The 25,632-nt window shown below is 41.6% G+C and overlaps 1 protein-coding gene and 1 long non-coding RNA gene across 3 annotated transcripts in view; one reads left to right on the forward strand and one right to left on the reverse strand.

Annotated features, from left to right (window-relative positions):
* gabbr1b (gamma-aminobutyric acid (GABA) B receptor, 1b) overlaps positions 1–1,176 on the reverse strand; it is a 447,163-nt gene extending 445,987 nt beyond the window's left edge. The window contains exon 1 of the mRNA XM_088404671.1: positions 635–1,176. Within this exon, the coding sequence (XP_088260797.1) occupies positions 635–698 (64 nt within the window). The 5' untranslated portion in view covers positions 699–1,176. The remainder of the gene's footprint in view (positions 1–634) is intronic.
* Positions 1,177–4,815: 3,639 nt separating this feature from the next.
* Positions 4,816–25,373, forward strand: LOC148406702 (uncharacterized). Of its 2 annotated transcripts, none has more exons than XR_015864015.1 (3): positions 4,816–5,066; positions 9,091–9,403; positions 24,387–25,373. It is a non-coding gene; the product is annotated as an uncharacterized LOC148406702 (long non-coding RNA). The 2 variants fall into 2 exon arrangements; XR_015864014.1 differs by lacking the exon at positions 24,387–25,373 and adding an exon at positions 14,528–14,770.
* Positions 25,374–25,632: the final 259 nt, after the last annotated feature.

The following is a 25,632-nucleotide window of genomic DNA, read 5'->3' on the forward strand; positions in this document are numbered from 1 at the left end:
GAAGAGTTATTATGTACTGTATAATCATTTTATCAACTGTTTATAGGGCCTGAACCTCTGTGGGGAAACCCATTTTGCTCAAGAGGACATAAAGACTTTCACAATATCCATCAGTACTGTTATACAATTATCTCAGCAGCTGTTAATACACCACTGTGTATGAATGTTTCATCTGAGGGAATTGCTGTCAATGTAAGTGTGTGTGTGTGTCTGTGTGTGTGTGTGTATATATATATATATATATATATATATATATATATATATATATATATATATGCACACCGTAATTTCCGGACTATAGAGCACACCTGAATATAAGCCGCAACCCACTACATTTTAGAGGAAAACCGATTTTGTACATACACAAGCCGCACCTGCATATAAGCCGCATGTGTCCACATTAAAACATGTAAACATATTTACAAAGAAAGACGGTACACAGAGAGAGTTTTCAAAGTTTTAATAATATAACTTAATAATAATAATATAACTTTCTTCCCAAACGGTGCCTGTGCCAGGGCAGTACAACAGTAGCAACATGGTAGCAACACGCTAGCAACACAGTATAACAGGTCTGGTAAAACAGGTCTGGTAAAAGAACATACTGGTAAAAATCACGGTAAGCCTTCTTCACCTTCCTCCTTTGAACTGAAGCCATCGAAGTCATCTTCCTCAGTGTCGGAATGAAACAGTGTCATATAGACGTCGTCACACACTCCCTCAGCCTTTCTCTCGCTGTCACTGTGCCCTCCTCTCCGTCACGCAGCAGACCGGCTTTTTGGAACCCGTTGGTGATGGTGATTTTTTTGACGCTGCCCCACGCTCTCAGGATCCACTGGCAGACTTATGAAAAAGTTGCCTTTTGCATGCGGCCAGTTTTAGTGAAAGATTTCTCGCCGCTAGTCATCCAATTCTCCCATTCAACACGGAGGGCCACTTTAAATGCACGATTCACACTAATGTCAAGCGGCTGCAAATACTTTGTTGTGCCCCCAGGAATCACAGCTGGAATGGAGTTTGTCCTGCGTCATATGCCTTTCTTTTTGCATTTTCCATGATGAGGGTATGTTCACGCTAATTTAATTTATGCACAAGACAGGAAGTTGCAGTCTTCCTCGACGCATATATTCCACCGGTCTTAATCTTACCTTTTCTACTCGAGCGCCCCTAGCGGCCGTTAGAAAAATTACATAAATTGGCCGCATCACTGAATAAGCCGCAGGGTTGAAAGTTTGGGAAAAAAGTAGCGGCTTATAGTCCGGAATTTGCGGTGTATATATATATATATATATATATATATATATATAAGACTCAATCTATCAATCAATCAAATTTTTTTTTAGCCCTAAATCACCGAAGTCTCAAAGGGCTTCACGGTTGAAAAGAGGTCATGTCGAGACTTCTTTCGATAAAAGAAGTCATACAGAGACATCTTTTTGGTGTAAGGTACACAACCCCTGTCAAAGCTCCCAGAGGGGGGAGGAAAAACTCAAAAACCCCAATTTGTGAATCCAAAGTGGATGCTGCATGTACCAAATAGAGACAAATAGATATACATTTCAGACAAGTAAAGGTAAACAATATAGATTACAATGTGTAGAAGACCCCCCGTGTTACAGCGTCCCTGTCTTACGTTTTTTTTCATGTTGCGATGTGAGTTTTTTCGTCCCCTCTTCATCTTATTTTCCCTGCTTTGCCACAAAAAAACCTGTCATGACCCTAGGGTTTGGCTGTATTTGGGTTGTTTTGCCTCCATCTGCGTTTTTAGGTAATTGCACTTATTCACTATTGCCGTCAAACTGTTTCCATGCAATGTGTCACTACAATGCTGGTCTGCTATTGGTTGGCGTCTCCTCATTACAATGCTGGTCTGCTATTGGTCCCCCTCACTCGTTTTAAAATGGCAGAATGGTAAAGCTTTGTTCGATTGTATGTGGTTACAAAACCGTATTTACAGTGCATTTTACCGCTTAATTCAAGTTGAATGGGTTAGCCATGGGTCCCAAGATTGCTAGCGATATTAAAGAGAGAAGTAAGAAGATGATTTATATGGAAAAGAAGCTGGAGATAATAAGATAATAAGAAATATAAGAAATATGACGCTAGTCAAGCCTTGGCTATCCTTACTAGGGAATATGGGCATAACAAGCGGCACTCAAAGGTAAATAAATCCTTTCTATATTTTTTATTTATGATGTTTTCTGATTGTATACATGTATATTATATAAACTTAGCATTTACTTTACTGATTTGGTCCCAATTTTTAATATGTATGTACAATTTTGATGTTTTTACCTAGGGTTCTAAACACATTAGCTATTTAACATAGGTTTGGATTGCCCGCCATACGATGAATTCGTCTTACGAGCCCAACAGCGAAGCAGAATAATCTCGTAAGACGGGGGCCCACTGTATATTTATTTATTTATTTATTTCATAATCAATGCTAGTACTCTTCCTTTCTATTCGTTCAAATCAGATTTTGTATTTTACATTAGGCAAGCAATACAAAGCAATACAAAGACAAAATAATATTTCACATTTTTTTTAGTTTCAACTGCTGCTTGTTGAAAAAAAAAAATCGAATGACCTGTCCCAATCAATACTTCAAACTGTATTCCTCCACTAGTGACTAATAGAGACTGTATGTACATTTGCAAACCATTAAAGACTCAAAGGACCGGGGTTTTCATACCATTCGTAATAGCTGCTAAAGTGTTCTGTGTGCTTGTTATAATCATTGTAGATATAGTGATTATACATTAGCTACAAAATATTCATGCTTGCAATGAAGAAATGCTTTGCTGTGTGAATGATTGTGGTTAGGATTATAATTATTATAGCGACTATGAATTTAGTACAAAATATAAACTGCTGTGGTATGTTGGTGGTCTGCTGTGAGAATGAGTGCACTGCTTGTGGGAAAAGAAACTGCCTTGGTATTGTTTTGTCTCAAGCAGAAGGAAGGTCGCTCAAGCCTGCCAGTTGGAGCGGTCCCGCAGCTGTGACTCTTATTGATGTCTCCATGACGCATATTTCATCAGAATGTCTCACGTCGCAAAATATTTTATCAGAATGACTTGCTACGTATAATATTTTATCATACACGCATTTGTTTCTCACCCACATGCTCACACATAGAAGGACAAGTACACAAGGTTCCGGAGTGGGTAAATGACTAATTAGTGTAAAGCGCTTTGAGTACCCAAGGTAGAAAAGTACTATATGTGAAAGTCCATTTACCAATGAAATCAGGAAGCAAACTGAACCAATATCCCAGTTCAACCCTGGTCACTCTCACACACACACTAAAATGAGGAGTCACCGGCTGCGCATCTGTACCTGTCTCAAATCCAATCTATCATCTATGTACTATTTAATGGCAGTTTCTCCCACGGGGCTCAACTTAGCTAACAGTGAGTGTTGAGAGTAATGCATTACAAAAGTAATGTATTTACTGTAATGCATTACTCTTTGCTGTAATGTGGTAGTGTAAAATATTACACACACAAAAAATAGTCATATTTTACTCAATACAAATGAGAGTAACTGAATGCATTACAATACATTTTTAGCCTCAAAGTGAAGGACTATTTTCCCAAATTTGCCAAAAACACAGTGAGATCAGAGGAGAAAAGTCCGGGGCAAATTTTTACTGGTTGTTCTTAGATTGTCTACAGCAAAGATGAATGCTGCTGCAGCAGACTTTAGGTTGGATACGGACAAGATGGACATACGCCCATTATTTTCAGTTAGTCATAGATAAAGAAAAAACAATGTACAGTGGACCCCCGAGTTACAGCTTCCCTGGGTTATGTTTTTTTCATGTTGCGATGTGGAATACTGAGTTTTTTTCGTCTCCTGTTTTAGGTATTGTCCACGCTTTGCGACAAAAACAAATGTCATGACCCTAGAGGGTTGGCTGTATTTGTGTTGTTTTGTCTAAATCTGCAGGCATTTGTAAGTAATTGCACTTTTTTATGTTCTGTTGCCTATCTGTCTCCATGCAACGCATCACTACAATGCTGGTCTACTATTGGTCAGCGTCTCCTCACGGAGATGCTGGTCTGCTCTTCAAGGTCGACCTCACTCATTTTAAAATGGCGGAATGGTAAAGCTTTGTTCTATCGCGAGTGGTTACAAAACCGTATTTATAGTGCAAAGCAGGCAAAATAACTGCTCTCTTGGTCAGGAATGCCACTTCCCACCTCAAAAGGTTAAGAGATTCTGGCGGAGTATGTTGTACGTAGAAGATATGCTGCCGCTTTCCACAGTGGATGCACCAGCATTTCAAAGCCTCGTCAGCAAGATCCTTGTCGCAACTAGCCATTATGACAAGGCAAGCTAATGCAAATTTTAACTGTACAAGTACTATTATTAAGTCTATAAATAGTAAATAGTTGTGGTCAATGTGTATCAAAATGAAGCATGCAAATACTCACTTTAAATACAGTAACAATGATGTAGGTTTGCTGCTATAATGTTAGCCACACTTAAACCATCTCTTTTTGAAATGTCTGTCCCTAATCTAGCCGACTGAGTTAGAAAATTATCATTGAAATTGTAGAATGCATTGTTTTTGCCTTAAGCATAAACAATGCATCACTATGCTGTGAAGCGAAGTAATAAAGAGATTAAAATACAGGACAAAAAAATATTCTGTATCTTGTCATGTCTTTAAAGCTTTAAAGTACAATACAGATCAAATGATTTGTACTGTTTTTAGGCTTAAGCCAACCTTCCACTGCATGTGGGAGTGTAATGAGCTATATTTAGATGGCAAATCCATGTTTCCAGTTATGTTGGTGAGAGTAACATAAAAGTAATGCATTGCATTTCAAACAGAGTAATATCGTAATGTAATTAATTACTTTGAAATGACAGTAATAAGTCATGAATCTCATCTCTCACCAAATGAGCGAGAGAGGAAGAAGCTTACGCTCTGTTTGTACTGTGACCTTCCAGGACACCGGAATGCCAAACTGCAGAAAACGCCTCGACTCGGAACCGCTCAACACCCTCGTTCCCAGCCCTTGGACCAGCACCCCCACCAAAGGATAAAGAATGTACGTTTTTCTGACTTTCTCCATCACTACCTAAAGTCTGATGTAGGTGAATACTAACTGAAAAATTGTCAGGAAGCTAATGTGTATTATATGTAGAAGCTTTGAGGGGCTTGTGATAAATCATCTAACAGAGAGTACAGAGTAAACTAACATTTGATTTTAAATTGTAAAGCAAACTGTTCAGGGAATAGTGCAACATTAATAATCACCATTAAAACTAAATTGATCTCCGAATGCTTTTCTGTGTTGACTTCCCTTCTCAATAGGCACCGCGAAATGCCGCTTTAAATATTCTGAGCAACAACTCTTTGTCCTTATCTCAACCTCCAGTGGAACTCTTTCCTTTCTTCCAGCTGAACATAATTCCTTGTGGGGGGAAATGTACTAAATGTCAATTCTCATGCAGCCAGATCAATGAGTGTTTAAATGAGGCAGAGGCTCTGACAGGACTAGACATGGACATGAGGCAACAGATAGGAAAGTGTCTCAACATGTTATCCAATTACAATCTGCACATTAGCTAGACAATAATGTGTTCGCACAGATTGATCCCTCTGTTCACTCACACCAGAAATGCTTACTGCATTGTTAATCATGCACACAACCAATGAGACATTTCAAAGATCCATTCTCCTACTCAAAAAATATAAATTATTATGTAGTAATTTTACAAGATGATACTTAAAATCCACATTTTTTGAAAGCCAGATACCGAAGGACTGTTCACACTCAAACACCTGTTTTTTCCGACAAACCGCCAAATGACGAAGAAACTTTTTGAAAGGACAGACTAAGAATGACAGAGTTGTTGAATTAATCCGTAATTTTTATCTGGTTTTGTAATCAGAGGTGGACACTTTCCGTCATCGTCGATCTGTCTTGAAGGAAGTTTACCCAAATTGTAATCGTCTGTCCACCAGCCAATTATAAATGGCATTTACATCTGTCATAATTTCCGTCACTTACATCGTCACTTCCATTGCCAAAACACATTGCCTTGTTGTTATTTCAATCACTCAAACAACCAAATAAGGTAGACAACATTAAGAAATAAAATAAACCCACACCACAACACTTAGTCTACATACAACAAGATGTGTGCTGTACATTGGTTTAATGTGTTCCCTTGGCACTGGTCTGCAATATGAAACCTTTGAGACTGCGGTGATTCAGGGTTATACAAATAAACTCGACTTGACATCAACTAAGGAGCATGCACATACAGTAGTTATGATTCAGGCACCCTTCACCCTCTGCAGTTATTTTTTTCAACGGCCATTTACAGAAATGGTAACATAAATCTGCTAAACATCAAAATAGTAACTCAGACCAACCAAGATTGACTTTTCTCCGCCTAGGGAAAGGGAAAAGAGCTTGGCGTACATACTCATGCGTTGCCAATAGCATTTTTCGTCGCTCATGCGTCTTGCCTGCTTTTTATTCATTTAGCAAAGCATTGCACATTACAAGACATAACAAAAAGAGCCAGTCGGGCGCTACCAACAGCTGGGCCAAGGTTCCAGCTCAGACTTTCCTGCATCAACAGCTTTATCTAAGTACTGGGACGAGATGAACTAGGACTTCATGGATGGATAGCAATGCACATTATTCTAGACAAGAAATAAGCACATAATGATAACAACCTAATATATGATTCCCTTCACATGATCCCTTGTTTTTCGAGGTTAATTTGGACCGGAATCCCCCGCGATAAGTGAAAACCGCGAAGTAGCGCCCCCCCTTTTTTTAAATAAGAAAAGTCTTCATATACATATTATTTAAGACATATAACTGTACTGTACTGTACTGTAGTACTGTATACATATTTACTTAAATCTTAAATTGTTAAACCTTATACAGCAACTGAACAGTTACCCCTTTTCAGTTTTTTCTTCCCCTTCTGGGAGCTTTGAGCAGGGGATGCTGTTGTGTATTGAAGGAAATACATATTTTTCAAATGCAATATATCTATAAAATAGTGTGTACATGGAACTGTGTTAATCTAATAAAGATTGAGACGACGTAATGTCAGTATAAAGCGGATATACTCTTGACCCAGAAGAAATAAAGTCGGCACCTTCAAAAGGAACAGATGGCATTCCCCGACACAACATACCACCAGGAGCAAAAGGCTAGGTGAGGCCTTGAAAAGAAGATATCAGTCAGGGCTTATGGTGCTCAGACTTCCTTCCGCTTCAAAGAATGGCCGGCAGAACAAAGACTTTTGAAGACACCTTCCCCACGCAAACAGACCCCCATGCACGTACACACGCACACACACCGACACGCACACACACACACACACACCTGCATTCCATAGTGGGACTACATGCCCCAAAAGGGTATAAGAACTGAATGTCGAATGTGAAACGTTGCCATTTTCTGCTCCGACCCGTGGCAGGACTGGCCCGAGGCCTCGTGTACTTTCCCACTCCGTCTGGATTAAACATATTGTTTCACTATGTTGTGGTATGGGCGATCTTTTAAGAAAAACAAACACACTTGGAACTAGTTTAAGGCAAGACGCTTTTTCTAGATTCCTTCGGTACTTATGATGAAAAGAAGTCTCTGTACGACTTCTTATTTGCAAAGTCTTTCCACCTGTGAAGCTCTTTGAGACTTCAGTGATTCAGGGCTATACAAAAAAAAAAAAAAATGTAATTTGATTTAGGAGGGCTCTGAATAAATCCAGGGGCCTAGCTGCGGCCCTGGATTGGGCCAACCAAAGTGGGCTCATTCGTGACTTGTGCTTTCATGATGCAATGCAGTTCGGAACTCATAGAATTAATTTGAAAAGCACAACCTGATGATGACCAACAACTTTTAATCATATATGTGGACTGGTAATGCACTTCTGGGTACTTATCCCATCATTTATAAGGGGCTAGATGATGTGACAAGCATTGTCCAGCACCAATACAGGAAAGCAATGCATCTATTATTGACATGTTGCCAAACATATCACAAATATTTTTGTTCGTTTTCAACAACTTATTATATTATATTATATTATATTATATTATATTATATTATATTGAGCAGCCTGCTCAATAAAAATATATTATTTTGAAATTGAAGTTTAAATTAGCAAGAATATTTTCACTGTAAAAATTTTGCCAAAATATCATCATGTCTCGTTCTTGTGGACTCAATCTGGTGAGATATCTTGTCTCGTGGGATTTGTATCTCATCCCATACTATACTGCTGTACTTCCTAAAATGTGACTATTACAAGCGCAATAGTGCTTTGTACAGTATAACATACTGTAGATTCAAAGTACCACAACTGTACCTTTGTTGTTGTTCACACAGCAGAAGCAATAATGGGTTACCTAATCTCTAATGCTATAAAAGAACATTTCTAACTGTGAACATTTCTAACCCTCACACAAATTGAGGACAATTGTTCAAAAATTTCAAAGACCAAAATAACACCTGCTGAATTGACAGCTCACTGTTTAGATTTAGATGGATTTGGATGTCAGATAGGATTTGGGGTATTGGATGTAGAAACAGTTTGAACAGTGGATGAATATATTTCAGGGACAAATAAAAAGTTATCAGGTCAGAATGAAAGCGGAAAAGAGCAACGTGTTAAAAAATGACTGTACAATGTTTGCATTTTGTTTGTTTGCCTCGTTTCTGTGTTTTTTCTTAGCATTCTGTGCATTACAGCATTTGCAGCGTTTTTTTTTCTCCAATCAGCCACTGTAATTTGAATATTAAAATGTAGTACATGAACATACTGTTATGTAAATTGGTTCAATAAAAACAGAAATAGAAAGGATGCATGTTAATCTGGGCAAACTTGTCAAAAACTAATTTGTCAAAATTCAATAATCCAAGACAGCATACAGGAAAGAGGTGGCAGACCTTGTGGCCTGGTGTCACACACTAATCTGCCTCTTACTGAATGCATAAATAATATTTTGCACTACATGATAATTTGCACTATATTATTAGTACCATTGTTTCTGTTTGTTGTTTTATTGCTATTTTTTTATTGTGCTGCTGATGGCTGTAGCTACTGTGACCGGCGGGATGCCAGAGAGTTGGAGTTGCGGGGAGAGGACACTGCTGATGGGCCTTCTTGCTGCACCTTGGAGGCCACGAACATCGCTGACTGGGCAGCCAAGCAAGAAGAGGACCACGATCTCAAGCCAGTGTGACAGTGGCTCCTGGACGGCAAGAGACCACCCTGGGAAGCCGTGTTGGGTCTCTCTGTGGGCACCAAAGATTATGGAGCAAGTTTGCTGTATTGCGCTTGCAAGATGGCGTGTTGCAGCGGGCGTGGATAGAGCCAGCCACGGGGGCGGAGAGATGGCAGATGGTAAATGGTAAATGGACTTTCACTTATATAGCACTTTTCTACCTTAGGTACTCAAAGCGCTTTACACTAACTAGTCATTTACCTACTGATGACGCAGCATTAGGAGCAACTGGGGGTTCAGTGTCTTGCTCAAGGACACTTAGACATGGTCTTGATGGTCAGGGGATCGAACCCACGGCCTTTCGGCTGGGAGACGACCACTCTACCACCAAGCCATGCCGCCCCATAAAGATGGTCCCCAGAACTCTGAGAGCGGCAGTGCTTGAAGCTTGCCATGGCGGCGCTGGCTCAGGGCATTTTGGCAGCACAAAGACCCTTCGGAGGCTGCAGCAAGGGTTCTACTGGGCCCAGCATTGACAGGATGTGGAGGACTTTTGCAGGCGGTGTGACGAATGTGCGGCGTACAAAGGACCCCAAGACCAGTCCCATGCCCCGTTACAGCAAAGGGGGTGGGAGCGCCCATGGAAAGGGTGGCTGTGGACATCATTGGTCCTTTTCCTGTGACGGACAGAGGGAACCGGTATGTGCTCTGTGCAATGGACTATTTTACAAAGTGGCCAGAGGCATACGCACTGCCAGACCAAGAAGCAGAGACAGTGGCTGATGCTCTTTTGGATGGCATGTTCAGCCAGTTTGGAGCCGCATATATTCTCCACAGTAAAGGAATATAAGAGTTTGATCTTAAAGTAGTTCATTAGATGTTGCTAAATTCTGTGTATGAGAGTGTGAGACTGTAAAGTGAACAAAACAATATGGGGTGCAAGGGAGTGTAAGAATGGAATGTTTCAGAGCAAACTGTGCTAGCCGCGGGGACAAGATGACCTTGGCACCTGGTGGAAAACAACTTTGAGGAAAACTACAACCAGGAGGAGTAAGCAAGCGATTCTGCAGGGGAAGAAAGACCAAGGAGAGCAAGCTAAAGTTAACTGCAGTATACACATAGCCAATGAAATAATGCCAGGATGCCTTTGTTGATGTGCCATTAGCATATTGTGTAGTATAACTCATTGCTGGGCAATTCGGATGAGAGTACATCTGCTGGTGGCAACAGCGGCGTACAGGGCTGTATTGAGAGGGACCCGAGACCCAGGTGCTTGTATTAGATCTGTGTGTTAGGTATAAATCCACCCGTGTGTGAAAATGCCGGCTTCCTGATACCTTTCTATTGCAGAACGAGCGTGCAAACTGTTGGATGAGTGGCAGTTGGGTAAGGTCACAAATTGGAGTCAGATTACTAACTTGAGTTTATGTTGATTTAGAAATAAAATTCCAACAACAGCGATCAGGGCAGGAATTTTGAGTTTAAGGTTTTTTCAGCCTTGTGTGAGCACTTGGGCATACAGAAAACCCGCAATACCCCTTTGCATCTGCAAAGCGATGGTCTGGTGGAACGTTTTAATCGCACGTTACAGCAACAGCTAGCCATTCTGCCTGCCGATCACCAGCGGGACTGGGACGAGCACCTCCCGCTGGTACTGATGGCGTATCGGTCGGCTGTGCAGAGTTCCACATGCTGCACTCCTGCCCTGCTGATGCTGGGTCGGGAAATCCGGACACTGGCGGAGTTGATGTTTGGGAAACCACCAGACAGCGCAGCAGACAGCCCGGGGCTAGAGTATGCCAGGAAGCTCCAGGATCGAATAGAGACAGCACATGCGTTCGCCAGAGACCAGCTGGAGAAGGCTGGTGTGCATCAAAAGAGGAACTATGATGTGCGGAGCAAGGGGCGGGATTTTCAGCCGGGTGACCTAGTTTGGGTGTATACGCCTAAACGGAAAAAGGGACGCTGTCCCAAGTTGGACTATCACTGGGATGGGGCGTGTAGGGTGTTTGAGCGGGTGGGGGAGGTGGTTTATCAAGTCGCGGTTCCCCCTAGAGGTAGAAGGGTTGCTTTACACCGGGACGAGTTAGCTCCAGGGCAGCGGAGTCCCTGTGTTCGAGGCGCAGTCGGCGGTGAATGACAGCGAGAATCACGCGGTGGACTCGCGGCCCCAGCATCCTACCAGCGCTCCTGTTCAGCTACTCACGGATGGACTCAGGCCTGGCCACAGCCGGCCCCAGAGACAGAGGCGTCAACCCCGGCAATTAGACGATTTTTTTTGTTCACCCCTCGGGGCGAGGGGTTTCATAAAGGGGAGGGCAGTGTAATGTCCATGTATTGTTGCTCTGTTGTGAATGGATGGGGAGGAGTCACTGTTGCTGGGGAGGTCACGTGAGGTAGGAGGGACAAGGGATGAGGACGAAAGGGAGAACTGGCTGATTGTCAAGTTAGTTAGAGTTGGCGTGAGTTGTGGCCAACAGCAGCTCGTTCTAGGGATACATTATCACATTGTTCTGAGTGAAAATAAAGTGTTAAAGCCACGCTGACGACTGAGTGCATCCTTACTCGCTTCCGGGGCATTACAGTACCATTGTTTCTGTTTGTTGTTTTATTGCTATTTTTTATTGCTATTTATTTACTTGCTCAATTAAGGAATGTAGTCTGCTGCTTGGGAAGTGAACAGAATAAGAATTTCATTGTGCGATATAATAATACCATACATATGACGATAAAACTCTTGAATCTTGAATGAATGACTTCATTTTTAATGGACAACATACTGTTGCTAATTCATTTAATCTCTGCTTGGCCCATTGAGTTTCTTTGTAAATGCCTTGATCCTTTTTAGTGTTGAAAAGTTTTTTGTTTTTTTTTCTGACTCAGTTGCTGTCCATGGAGTTGTGATAATTTTGAGCAGTGACAAAGTTTCAGATCATGCAACATCATAAACTGCAGCAAAGAAAGGGTGTCGCTAGTATACCACTCTGAATGGTACATCAAATTTTAGTTGTACAGTACATTCAGCAAATTCAACAAATGGAAATGATTTGAACTTACTGAAAAGTGTGCTGTCCACGAGCTGTTGTGCTACTTTTGCTAAATCTCTCCATGGTATCACAAGCTTCATTCATAATTGCTGCAGTTTGTTTTCCTCCTTATCATTGGTGCTGTCTCTCTCTTGAAAGATGGCATCCTCTTTTTCTATCTTTGAATCCCATAGTTGTCCATGTGGCATTCAGCGATTTCCTAATCACACAGTTAGCCATGTTCCTCTCGGATTTTGTCCTTTCCTGCTTGAACGATGTTAAAATTCACCGCCTGTTGCGGTCCTAAATGTGTCATTTCAAACTTCAAAAGTGCGAAATTTAGTCTTTATTAAAGCATCTATAGCATTCATATTGATCAATTGTTTTTATTGTCCTTTAGGTTACAATGAGAACCGAGCTAGCTTGCTGCCATTATCCGCTAAAACTGAATACATTTGTTACATCTTGCGTCTGGCTGATTTCTGCCTCAGTCCACATTGACCGGGGCCCATGGCTGTCCACTGAGAGTGGTTATAGACATGCGCAGTACAGTTTTGGTGGCTCATCACACACAACACTCACAGACCAGCCCTATTTGAGTCACAGATAGAAAAATTGTGTTTGGCTTTGGCAAAGCCTTTGGATTATGCAAAATGTTTACAACAGATGGAGTGAAGCAAAGGTCGGAGCGATGCAAGACGCAATGTGATGTGAAATCCCGCTCATTTCGTCTGTCGCAAGAAGTTGAAAAATTTAAACTTTTGCCGCACATTGTTGCGAGAGCCAATCAACTTCAAGAACTTTCAACGTCTCACACGGGGCAGGAATGAATCATGGCGGCCAGTTTACAGTAGCTACCCAACAGGCCCTAAACATTATGAAAAGTAAGTTGTAAGTTGCAATTCATGATTTCGCAAAGCTGCCCTTAACAGGTTATTTTGCCAGCTCCTTAGTGAGCTGATAAAAAGTGTTGAAATTGAACCATGATGTACCGTTTTGCTACTGAGCTTGGATCATGCAGTGCATTGGAAAAACGAAGGTGCAGTAATTGATAGCTGATAGAACCCATTTAATGTCATCCACTGTAGGTCTGCTATCATTCTTTCCAACTTCAGCTGGTCACTTGCTTGGTCTGCAAACAGAGCGTGTCTTCTTGTCTTCTTCCACTTTGATGGATATTTCTCTACAGATGCTCTCATTTCTAAGTCCTCTCTGGCAGCACATGATGTTGTACACTTGGCTGGGCCTCACTGCAGGCTTTCACTGTCAACTTCAAAGCCACGTTGCAATAAACCAGCCTGAAAGAGCTTGTGCCAGCCTGAAAGAGCTTGTGCTCGGCAACAATGTACAGTGGATCTCCTACGTTTTTGTCTTGTAATGTGTCAACAGGCGCTCTGCTTTAAATTGAGTTTCACTTAATTCCGGCCTGCGCACCACCAGTCTTTGCTTTTTGCAGAAACATATGAGAAACGTTTTCATAAAACTTGACTATTGGGGTGAAGAAGATGAGCTTGTACAAACAGTTCCAGCAACATTGCTATCCTCTTCTCTGCTAATTGTTTTGTCATTTTTCATGACAAAAGCTTTATCGTATTAAAAAAATCATAGGTAGAAGGATATAGGGTGGCGTGGCTCAGTGGTAGAATGGTTGTTTTCCCAACTGAGCGGTTGAGGTTTCAACCCGTCAACTATTGTGACCATGTTGAAGTGTCTTTGAGCAAGGCACCGAACCCTCAGTTGCTCCTGGTGCGTCATCAGCAGGTAAATGAGTCGTCAGTATAAAGCATGAGATCAGGGGCCTTCAATCCTGGTCCTGGAGAGGTGGTTTCCTGTATGTTTACTTCCAGCTTCCAGCTGCAACACAGCTGATTCAAATGACCAAGATTGAAAACCCCATGTTAAGAAAATTGCTGAAAATTAGAAGTGGGTTGTTTGTAATTTTGGCATTGGCTGACTAAAGGAGCTGTCACAGTCCAGTCACCCCATTTTCTGCCTCACCACACCTGCTGTCTAAATGATTATGTAGATTGTAGTGTTCTTTGTTCTTGTGTATGTGTGGTAACAAACCACATTTTTTATTGCCATGTGCTTTGATTTTATGTTGTTTTTATGTTGACTATGTTATTGTAGTTGACCCTAGGCTGGGCCGTAATAAAAATGCTCTGCTAACTTATTCATGTAAATATTCGATGTAAAGCTAGCTCTAGATGTCTTTCCACATAAAAATATAACATCACTGGAATCTTGTGCAATCCTATATCCAAATTCATCACTTTTGTCACAGTTTGCCAGTTCAGCCACCTCACTTCCAGACTCACCACACCTGCTCAGCCCTCCTGCTAATCAGCCCAGAACACGAACACCTGAAACCACTCACCCGCCCAGTATAAATCCCGGTCACTTCCCTCCACAACCCACCAGATCGTCTCTATGAGCAGCGCCGAGCTTTCCAGCAATTCCTCCTGCCAGCCTGTCTGTTCTCCGACCCTGTTCGTTCTTGACCACCCGATTGCCTGCCGACTTGACTGGATCTTTGGTATTTCGACCCTGCCTGCCTCTGACCGACCGCTAGCCTGCCGCTTTAACCAGTCTGCCCAAGCCCCCTTCCCGTTTGCCTTTCTTCGCCCGGCTGCCAGCCAAACTCCAGCCCCCCTGACTCCGGAACCCCCCAGACCTCTATGCCACGCTTCCATCAACTCTCACTACTGCCTGCACCTTCTGCTCAATAAATGCTCCGTCATTGCTCTTACCAGTTCGTGCCGGCTCTTGGGTCCTCTCTCGTCCCGCCGTAACAACTTTTCAGGAGATCCCCAAAAATTGTTCAACCATTATCATTGCATAATTAAATAGTGCAAGACATTTACAACACTTGGTCATATGGTAAAATTGTTTGCATTGAGTAATGAAATTGATATTTGAAAAAATATGAAATTCATCAAAAATGTGACTTAGAAGTTTTCAGCTCAAAACCAGTAGTGTACAAGGTCCAAATCAAGTTTGTATGTTGTTTATGTTTTAAGTGGTGGACCTGCGGCAACACGAAGACCAAAATTTTAATGGCCTTGTTAGAACTGCCGCCCATCATCACCTCATCATATACTACGTTTCAGTGGTTACACATATGGTCCATACTTTTTTTTCTGCTTTGCTGCAGCAGCAACTGCCAAACAAATACAGTCGCAGGGTGACTTGTTCCCTTTAAGAGTAGCCTCTTAAAGGGAAGTGTCGTTTAATTTGGAGAACCAACTACACATGCCAGAGCAGTGTTGCTCTTGGTATATGATCAAGGTGCTGGGAAGCACGGGGAGTAGTAGTTGTTGTGAACGTGAAGGAGGCAGTTGCCCGAAATAAAGTTGTTACGAGTTCAGACAAAAGTGAAGTTATTATTTGAGTTAACACTGGCCAAGCATATTTCAGCTCTACATGCAGCAAGGAAAGTTTTTACTGAAGCTGAACTTAGACTAAAGAAAGTTACTCAGATTGCTTGTGATGAAAAGTACAACAAACAAAAATGTGACAATGACATGAGAGATGCATGCTGAGAACACAGAGACACATCCGTTGTCCTTTATGGAAGACTTGTGGGCAGAAGGATAACAGCATGAAAGAAGTGTCAATTTAAAGACTGTCCAGACCGAGTAGTGGCGAAAATCAAAATCAAAAGAGTTGAATTGCAGTTTTAACACTTGGGGAAAGATGATTGCTTAAAGTTGGTTGTATTATATTGTATTGTATTCACTGATGCATCTTTTGCAAACCTCTCTGATGGGGGTACTCAAGGTGGCCACTTCATTGTTCTGATGGGTGAGAATGGACTATTTTCTCCTATTTCGTGGCAGTCAAAGAAGATTAAGGGAATTGTCAGGAGTATACTAGCAGGTGAGACACTAGCTATGTCTGAGGGAATTGACAATGCCATATTTTTGTCAACATTATTCTCTGAGCTCTACGCTGGTAATTCGGATCGACCTGTACCAATAATCTCTGTCACTGATAATCATTCTCTTTTGGAGGCTTTGAAATCTACCAGGTCTGTTGCTCAGAAAATACAGTGGGCCCCCGGGTTACGAACTTAATCCGTTCAGCGGCTACGCTCGTATCTCGAATTGCTCGTATAGCGGGCAATCCAAACCCATGTTAATTCGTGAGTGCGTGCAACGCGCGCAGAAGCCTTAGGTAAAATCATCACGCTGTATACATAAATTAATATTAAGTGACGTAATCTACTGTACAGTTGCATTAAATAACAAATACAAAGGATAAATGACTTTTACCTTTGGAAAGACGTGACTTGTGCTGAGATAAGCAGAGATGAACAGAGATGAATGCCCTAAGTCAATACGGTAAATCAGATATGCTATTGGTCTTACAGTGTCAAAGTAACTTTTTCAGTCAGGGTTTTCTCTACTTCCTTCCACCCCAACCAGCTGTGCCATCAAGCTAGATAAAGGCGTTCGGCCAATAGCATATCGGCACTTCTGTGATTGACGTGTGACACCGGCCAATAGCATCTCCGTGAGTGAGACCGGGTGACCTTAATCGACCAATAGCATATTGGCGTCTCCTTGACTGACTGATAATTATTTGCACTTTTTTTTTAAACGGTTGGAATGTATTGACATCTTATTGATTAAAACACATTTAAATCTGTGACGATTTTTTGTCCTGCAATCGGCACACTTAATTTCATGTCAGCTGTTTTTCCCGACGTGAATTGAGCTGGGTGGAGGCGGAGGGGAGGTTGTGTGTGTTGTATTAACTAGGCACCACACTTATGGCTTGTTCGAGCGTCAGTTCACTGTTGGTTTTAATTCACAGAATTGCAACAACGGCGCTGTCCCAAAGCATGTCGGGAGGTCGCCGACTAACATGACATGCAGTTTTGTCAAGCAACCATCATATAGGGCTGTAATACCACCCGTAACAGGGTGCAGAGATCAACGTCTTGAGTTAATACGGCAACGCACATAGGCTATTGGTCTTACAGTGTTACAGTAACTCTTTCAGTCATGGTGCAAATCACGGAGATACTAAAACATCATCCTCTTATTTCTTCCTTTACCGCTGCTAGTAATTTTAGAAGCTATGTCTAACAGATAAAGTTTGCAAAGTCTTCAAAACATTCCGTTTTTCACTCATTTTGTCTACTTCCTTCCATCCTGTCCCATCAAGCTAGATAAAGGCGTTCGGCCAATAGCATATCGGCATTTCTGTGATTGACGTGTGACGCCGGCCAATAGCATCTCCGTGAGTGAGACCGGGTGACCTTAATCGACCAATAGCATATTGGCGTCTCCTTGACTGACTGATAATTATTCGCACTTTTTTTTAAACGGTTGGAATGTATTGACAATTAATTAAAAAAAAAACACACATTTAAACCAATGACAATTCTTTGTCCTGCAATCGGCACATTTAATTTCATGTCAGCTGTTTTTCCCTTTAGCTGTACAAACACTACACTTAAATGGTAATATATTTAGACACCGTGAGTGAGACAGTCAGTGTGAGATTGTAAGACCAATAGCCTTCACGTTACCGCCATAAGTATCTATTAATGATTGTAGATGACGCAACTGCTGAATATATTGACGCAGTTAGGCGAGAACATTTCTACATACTCAATGGCTGGTTTGACGGAATGCTCGCAAGACGAGAGGTTTGCTCGTAAGCGGAGGACAAAATTCTCCCTGATCCACGCTCGTAAGGCGGAATGTTCGCAAATCAGGATGCTCGTAAGCAGGGGGCTGACTGTACTTCACTTGGAGATCAGCTCCATTAAAGAGCTGATCCAAACAAAAGAAGTTCAACAGGCGCTATGGCCAGAACCCAAAGATCAACTGGCCGACTGTCTGACAAAAAAGGGAGCATCTCCAGCCTTCTTGTTGAAGGCGCTTTATGAAGGGCATTGGACAATCAAGTAAATTGCAAATTGTTTACACCGTTCATTCGATGCTTACAACACAGTCATGTTCTGATACAATTTCAAGTGTAAAGTGTAAAGTTCACTTCGTTATGTTATTGTTTTTTGAAAGACTGAGATTGTTGTTTAATTTGGAGAACCAACTACACATGACATACTGTTAGAGGGCAGTGTTGCTCTTAGTATATGATCAGGGTGCTGGGGAAGCATGGGGAGTAGTAGTTGTGAACATGAAGGAGGCAGTTGCCCGCAATAAAGTTGTTACGAGTTCACACAAAAGTGAAGTTATTATTTGAGTTAACAGGAAGGATACTGTGGCCGTGCACTTTCCCCTGGCAGCTCTGCATTTTCAACACTGATATGATCACTTGATCAGTGCTTCTCAATTATATTTTACAAAGAGAAAATGTCCCCCCGCCCCCCACTTGCCACGTCCACCATAAAAGAGATTATAAAAATTGTATATCTAAAACAGTTTTCTTTTTAACACCCCCTCACCCCCATACACATGCTGGGATAGGCACCAGCAAGCCTGCGAGCCTTGTGAAGAAAAGCGGCTATAGATAATGGATGGATGGATGGATATTTTACATTAAATAGTCCTCACTTCAATTGGGTTCACTACACCAGCCACATGCAATGATTATTTGACTGATGATGATTTGAAGAGGGCATTTTATGTATTTATTTATTCATCATGTAGTGTTATCCTCACTTTTAGATGTCGAAAAGTTTTTGTGGTTTTAAGCATTTAATTCCTTGACCTCTGAACTAGGCCATTTTTATTTGCTGCTCTCTCTATCCATCCATCCATAGATCCACCCATCCATCTTCTATCGCTGTGTTCCAGGGTTGGGTCGCGGGGGCAGCAGCTTGAGCAAGGAAGCCCAGACTTCACTCTCCTGGCCACTTTGTCCAGCTCCTCAGAAAGGATTCCCAGGCGCTATTAGGCCAGCTGAGAAACTTAGTCCCTCCAGCATGTCCTAGGTCGTCCCTGGGGCCTCCTTCCCGTGGGACATGCCCGAAACAGCTCACCGAGGAGGCGTCCGGGGGGCATGCTAATCAGATGCCTGAACCACCTCAACTGGCTCCTCTCAACACGGCTCAACGCTGAGCCCCTTCCGGATGACCAAGCTTCTCACTCAATCTCTAAAGCAGAGCCCGGACATCCTGCGGAGGAAACTCATTTCGGCCACTTGTATCCGGGATATTGTTCTTTTGGTCACGAACCACAGCTCGTGGCCATCGCTGAGGGCAGGAATGTAGATCAACTGGTAAATAGAGAGTTTCAGCTCAGCTCTTTCTTCACCACGACAGACCGGTGAAGGGTCCGTATTACAGCAGACGCCACACCAATCCGCGTGTCCATCTCACATTCCATTCTACCCTCACTCGTGAACAAGACCCCAAGATACTTGAACTCCTCCACTTGGGGCAGGACTTCATCCCCGACCCGGAGAGGGCATTCTACCCTTTTCCGTCTGAGGACCATGATCTCAGATTTGGAGGCAGTGATCTTCATCCCAGCCACTTCACACTTGGCTGCGAACCGCTCCAGTGAGAGTTGGAGGTCACGGCCTGAAGAAGCCAACAGCACCACATCATCCGCAAAAAGCAAAGATGCGATGCTGGGGCTCCCTAACCATACCCCCTCAACGCTTCGGCTGCGCCTAAAACTTCTGTCCATAAAGGTAATGAACAGAATCGGTGACAAAGGGCAGCCTTGGTGGAGTCCAACCCTCACCGGAAACTAATTTGACCTACTGCTGGAAATGCGGACCAAGCTCTGACATCGGTCGTACGGGACCAAACAGCCCGTATCAGGGCGTCTGCTACCTCATACTCCTGAAGCACCCCCCACAGAGATCCCCAGGGACACAGTTGAATGCCTTCTCCAAGTCCACAAAGCACATGTAGACTCTTTGGGCGAACTCCCATGTACCCTTCGAGGACACTGCCGAAGGTGTAGAGCTGTTCCACTGTTCCAACCAAACCACACTGCTCCTGACGGACCCTCTTCTCCAGCACCCCTGAATAGACCTTACCGGGGAGGCTGAGGGGTGTGATTCCTCTTTGGTTTGAACACACTCACCCTTCTTAAAAAGTTGGACCACAACCCCAGTCTGCCAATCCAGAGGTGCTGTCCCCAATGTCAATGCGATGTTGCAAAGGCGTGTCAGCCAAGACAGCCCAACAGCATGCAGAACCTTCAGGAACTCCGAGCGGATCTCATCCACCCCCAGGGCCTTGCTACCAAGGAGTTTTTTGACCACCTCACTGACTTCAAGCTCAACAATGAAAAAGAGGAAAAAAATTAATTCTCCTTAAGTAGCAACTCTAAAACGATTAAGTTCATTCAAGGAAAACATTTAGAGGCGGAGGAATATTCATGATGCGTGGTGTCAAAGCAAACAGGTGATCAAACATTTGTGTCAAGAGATCTCCCCTAATTTCTTTTCTGAGCAAAACCGTTTCAAATAATAGGTAGATGTAGCAAATTAATAGAATTTGATATCTACTAATAGATAAAATACTATGTTATTGTCATGGGGGAACTCAAGTCCATTTTTATTTTATATTTTGACAATGACATGTTTTATGCAGCCCCACTGATATTCAAAAAGTATATATAATGAAAAAACATTTTTGAACTTGAAATTAAAAAAAAAAAAGAAGTGAATTTTTTTTTTAAATTGTCCACTTCTGGCCATTTTACTGAAATTATATCACAGTTCCAAAGTCCTCAGTTCATAAATGTCACAAGACCAAAGTCAACAAACCCAGAAAACAGGTGGTGGTCGTTACCTGAACTTTTAGGTGCTGTGATATTGTTTTAACCAAAATGGCTGCCTCCTGAGATGAATAAGAATGGGTGGACTTTATTCGTTTTCTACAAATGCAATATCAATCAGAATGCTGTGTTTAGACAAAAGGCTGATCAAAGCTTGTATTATTGTAGAGACTTTTTACCTGTATTTTACCTACATTTACCTATATTTCTGTGCATTGCAAAAGTAATGGCAATCAATTACATATATGCAGGCAAGCACACACACACACACACATACACACTGAGACACACACAAAAGTAATTTGGTTGGGGCTAACGACACGCTTGGGCAATTAAAATACAAACATATAAGCAGTGCATTAAAAAATACAAACATCGGAGGGACTTTTCAGGTAATTGCTCCTGTAAGTACAATAAGATAAACAATGTAGATCTACCAGATTTTCCAACATTACAAAATATGTAATTACGGTGAATGGTCTTAATTTGCACACCTATTTTTACCTAAAACTTAATCTAACCTTAACTACCAATGTTTAAACCTCGAAGATACAAGTACTTTTCAGCTGAAGCTCGATTATTGCGCATTTCACAAAATTTGGAATACTTTGACCGTGACAGACATAAAAATAACTTGCAGAAAAGCTTAGTGTCAGTCAAAAACTGCGCTCAATTTTCATGAAAATTTAGCTCACTCCAACCTCTGAAAATATTACATCAATCCCCCCCTGATTTTATGGATACTTTCTTCCCTGCCTCTTTCCTGATGCGTTATGACTACAGAAGCTTAGTGTTGCTCGGTGTGGAAAACACTTCATTCATAAAAACTAAACTATTGGGTCCATTGTTCTAAAATTAGAATGTCCACATACATTTGCAGTTTAATGACAATAATCGATAGATTTTTACGGTTTTAGGTAAGCATTTTCGGTTGTCCTACATTCGCCGGTCAACCATAGCCTCACAGGTTCTCTTTACAGTATTTACAAATATTTACATATTGTCGAGTCCAGGGGTTCTTTTTGGAGTCAGGGACCCCTTTTAGAAAACAAATTGTCCAAGGACCCTCACTGCAAATATTTGTGGAAGTAAAACAAAAATTGTCACGGCGGGGCATGATGAGTTGAATGCGGGTGTGCGGGAGGATGGACCGAGGGTGCGAGGAGCAAGGAAGCCAGGAGGGGATGTGCTCAAAAATATCGTTTTAATGAACAAAAGATGGCAGAAACAAAACAGACAAAAACTGGGCAAAGTACAAAAGGAACGAGAAAACGCAAAACTAAACTTACGGGGAAGGGCAACCGATGAACGGGAGTGCACTGTGGACAAGGGAGTGAGGACGTGAGGGTGACCATAACAATAATCCGACGGCTAACAGTGACAAGGCTGCAACTTAAATACACAAGGCTAATTACAAACAACGCGAAACAGCTGGGAGAGAACAAGAGGCAGGGAAAGCTGATTGGGTGACACGCAAGGGCAGGAACACACAGGCAACACACAGACAACTTTGAAAATTATTACATTTTTAAAAATAGTATAACCGGGGCGCATTTTCACTTTTTAAGAGTCCCAGATACTTAAGTATTAAATCGATACTTAAGTACATAATGTACATTTATTTCCAGATAATTAAAGGGCCAATGTGTAAGATTTAGACCGTTTTTCATTACAGACAGCTGGAGATGCTGCATTTACCATTGTCCAGAGCTATAACAGACATGACAGCCTCCGGAGGAGTGTCACCCCCCATGTAATATAATGTAATGATAACTAGATCTAGAATTATATTTAAAACATAAGTATTTACACATTTATTTGCAAGTTTTTGTAAATTTATAATCATTTATTTCTTTTTAATTAAAACGGTCGAAATCTTAAACATTGTCCCTTTAAGTAATAATCGATACTTAAGTTTCTGGGAATGAATATCTGAACTTATAACTTATAAAAATAAGTGAAAATACCTCCATGGCATTGAATGACCTCAACTGGCTGAATTGATTGCTTTATTGAAAACACATGAATACGTTCACAATTTAATAATAAAAAAAAACGTGAAATCAACACAACAAAGTTTTTTATTAATAACTCAAAAAATTTCACGGACCCCCTGCAGTCAGGCCAATGTAATATGTCCAATACGAATGCCATGCGTATTTTTGGAATGTGGGAGGAAGCTGGTGTGCCCGGAGAGAACCCTTGGGAAGACCATGCAAACTCGACAGCGGAAGGCCGGAGCCGGTGGAATTTGAACTCGGGTCCCTGAATTGTGAGGTGGACATGCTAACCACTAAGTCACCAAACTGCCAATAAATAATAAAAGAAGGCTCATGTAAATGAAATAAACGTTTATAAATTTTAATTACAGTTCATCTAGTGTCTGTGAACAGACTGTGAACCTTTAGAGTTCCAACACAATTCCTTTTCATTCTTAATTATTGTTTCTAATCAATTTATTTTGTTGTTTGGTTTTAATTATCTTCTATTACACATTGTTTATACAGCTGTTAACTTTTATAATGCGTCACTGCATGACATGCAATAGTTTGCAAGCTCAGTGAAAAGGCTCTATGGAAACTGTCAGGGGCCTGTATTGATGTGATTATTAAAACCTAGTTGAGGCCAAGTGAAACTTCTTGCTTGTCACAGCATTTTTTTTCTTGTTTTTATTAAATTGACACGTGTCAAGGGGGAGGTTATCTAAAATTAACACAAACCAGTTCACAAAGGGTTTTCTTACACTCAATATAAACATAAACATTGAGAGGCCCATTCTATGTGTGCCCCAAAAGAGACAGGTCAAGGGGTCACACGCCCACATTTATCTGCACACCCACCATCTACACAACTATTTGAACATCTCATGATGAACTGCATTGAGCTCACGACATTGGAGGGGAGAAGGCACTTCTGACGTGTGGTCTGAGTGGCTTGAGGACTTTCCCACCTCTGTACATACTACTAACGCACCAGCAAATGTACTGCTGAATGAAAATTTTCCAAGTTAGGGAATTCCCACCAAAGTTTCCAGTGATAGTTGCACTCATTTTGCAAGTGAAACCATTAAACAAATTGGGAGATTGGAGATTATTATTATTATTATTCTCGTTATTATCATTAATGTCTCAAAACAGTTTATATCACATGGCCAGTGGAGGTGCTGTTGAGAGAGAAAACGGCACACTTAAAAACACATTGGCAAAGTGCTGTGAGTAAACAGCCCTCCCCTGGACAAAGGCCCTGCATTTTGTGTTGATGTATATACAAACGAGGACGCGAACACGCTTCATGCTCAGTCTTTTTGATGTGCTTTTTGTCATCTTGGTCTAGAACCGCCAAACAAAACGCCGTCTACAGTATAACATTGTGTGAAGATGCAATGTCGTCGTTCTGTATTAATCTTTCTTCTGCTTTGTTTAATGTCAGAGATCATCAGGCCCAGTACACACGTGTTGATGAAGGACTTCTGGAGAAAGAATTACAGTCCAGAAATTGACTGGGATCCATACCAGGTCCTCCTCACTACACTGACACCTGTCAAGGTCACAGAGAGAATGACCTAGCTTTACTCACTGGTTTCATCTGTGCCAACACCATCTGAGAAAGCCACTGCTCAGCGCTCTCAAAGAACGTGTGGCGTGCCTAGCCACCACCCTACTTTGTCAACAAGGATTCCACGATGGTGCCTGAGACTGCATCTCATTGCAATTTCCGTCACCTCTTTTGTCAGGAATCCACCAGCTGACAGCAACAGAACACCTCAGCATGTATTACACCACTTTTATATTTGTTTGCATTCATTGACACAATTATATCACATGCTGTGGCCATTTAATTTCATTTGATGCCAGCAATCCAAACTCACAAGGTCCAAATGGTTTGTTTTGTGTGTTTGAAGTGTTGCTACCGTGTTATCATTGCTTGTTTTATGATTGATTCTTTGATTGGCTCATGTGAACAATTGTCCACACACTGAATGCCATTCTAATGCTTCCGACAAACTTGTTCATCAAGACTTGCTGGAGTTGTTTAATGCAACACCATCAGGAATTCAATTTATGTGTGTGCAATATTTCCAACATTCATGTGATCATTAAAGTAATTGCACGTAAGGCTAACATAATCAAATTCTATGTTTTGCTCATATTTGACAGTTTTGTTCTCATTTGATCCTACTGGCCCTATGATATGTACAGTATAAGTATATATGGTTGATGGGTTTAGCAGCCCACCCATAAAATGTGCTTCCAACGAATTTTTCCATGTCACACCAAATTCATTAGTCGTCAACACCATTTAAATCTTAAGCAAACTGTTTTCAAATTACAGATTTTTAGCTTGGCCACAATATTTAGATCCACTTGCCTAGACCTAGTCCAGACTTTTTTTCAAAATGTTCTATTTTCCCTATCATATCCCTTGCATGAGAAAATGTGTTGTTTTTTGTACCCCTTTGAATGAAATTCATCACACGTGATGCTTTTGGTCTTTTAGCTGTTTTACCAACTCAGTGAAACTGGGGGTTGATATGATGTTTCCACTGCTGTCCTGTTCGTATTTTACCCCTTCATCACGGAGTCCTATCTTTACTGATTATTATTGGGTGCGCAACATTAAAGCCTATTTCCTACTTGCTGGTAATTGGGGTGACTTTTGCAACTTGGTTATATTC

Source organism: Hippichthys cyanospilos, chromosome 21 (assembly GCF_059441005.1).
Source record: "Hippichthys cyanospilos isolate Australia breed blue-spotted pipefish chromosome 21, RoL_Hcya_1.0, whole genome shotgun sequence".
Taxonomy (NCBI): domain Eukaryota; kingdom Metazoa; phylum Chordata; class Actinopteri; order Syngnathiformes; family Syngnathidae; genus Hippichthys; species Hippichthys cyanospilos.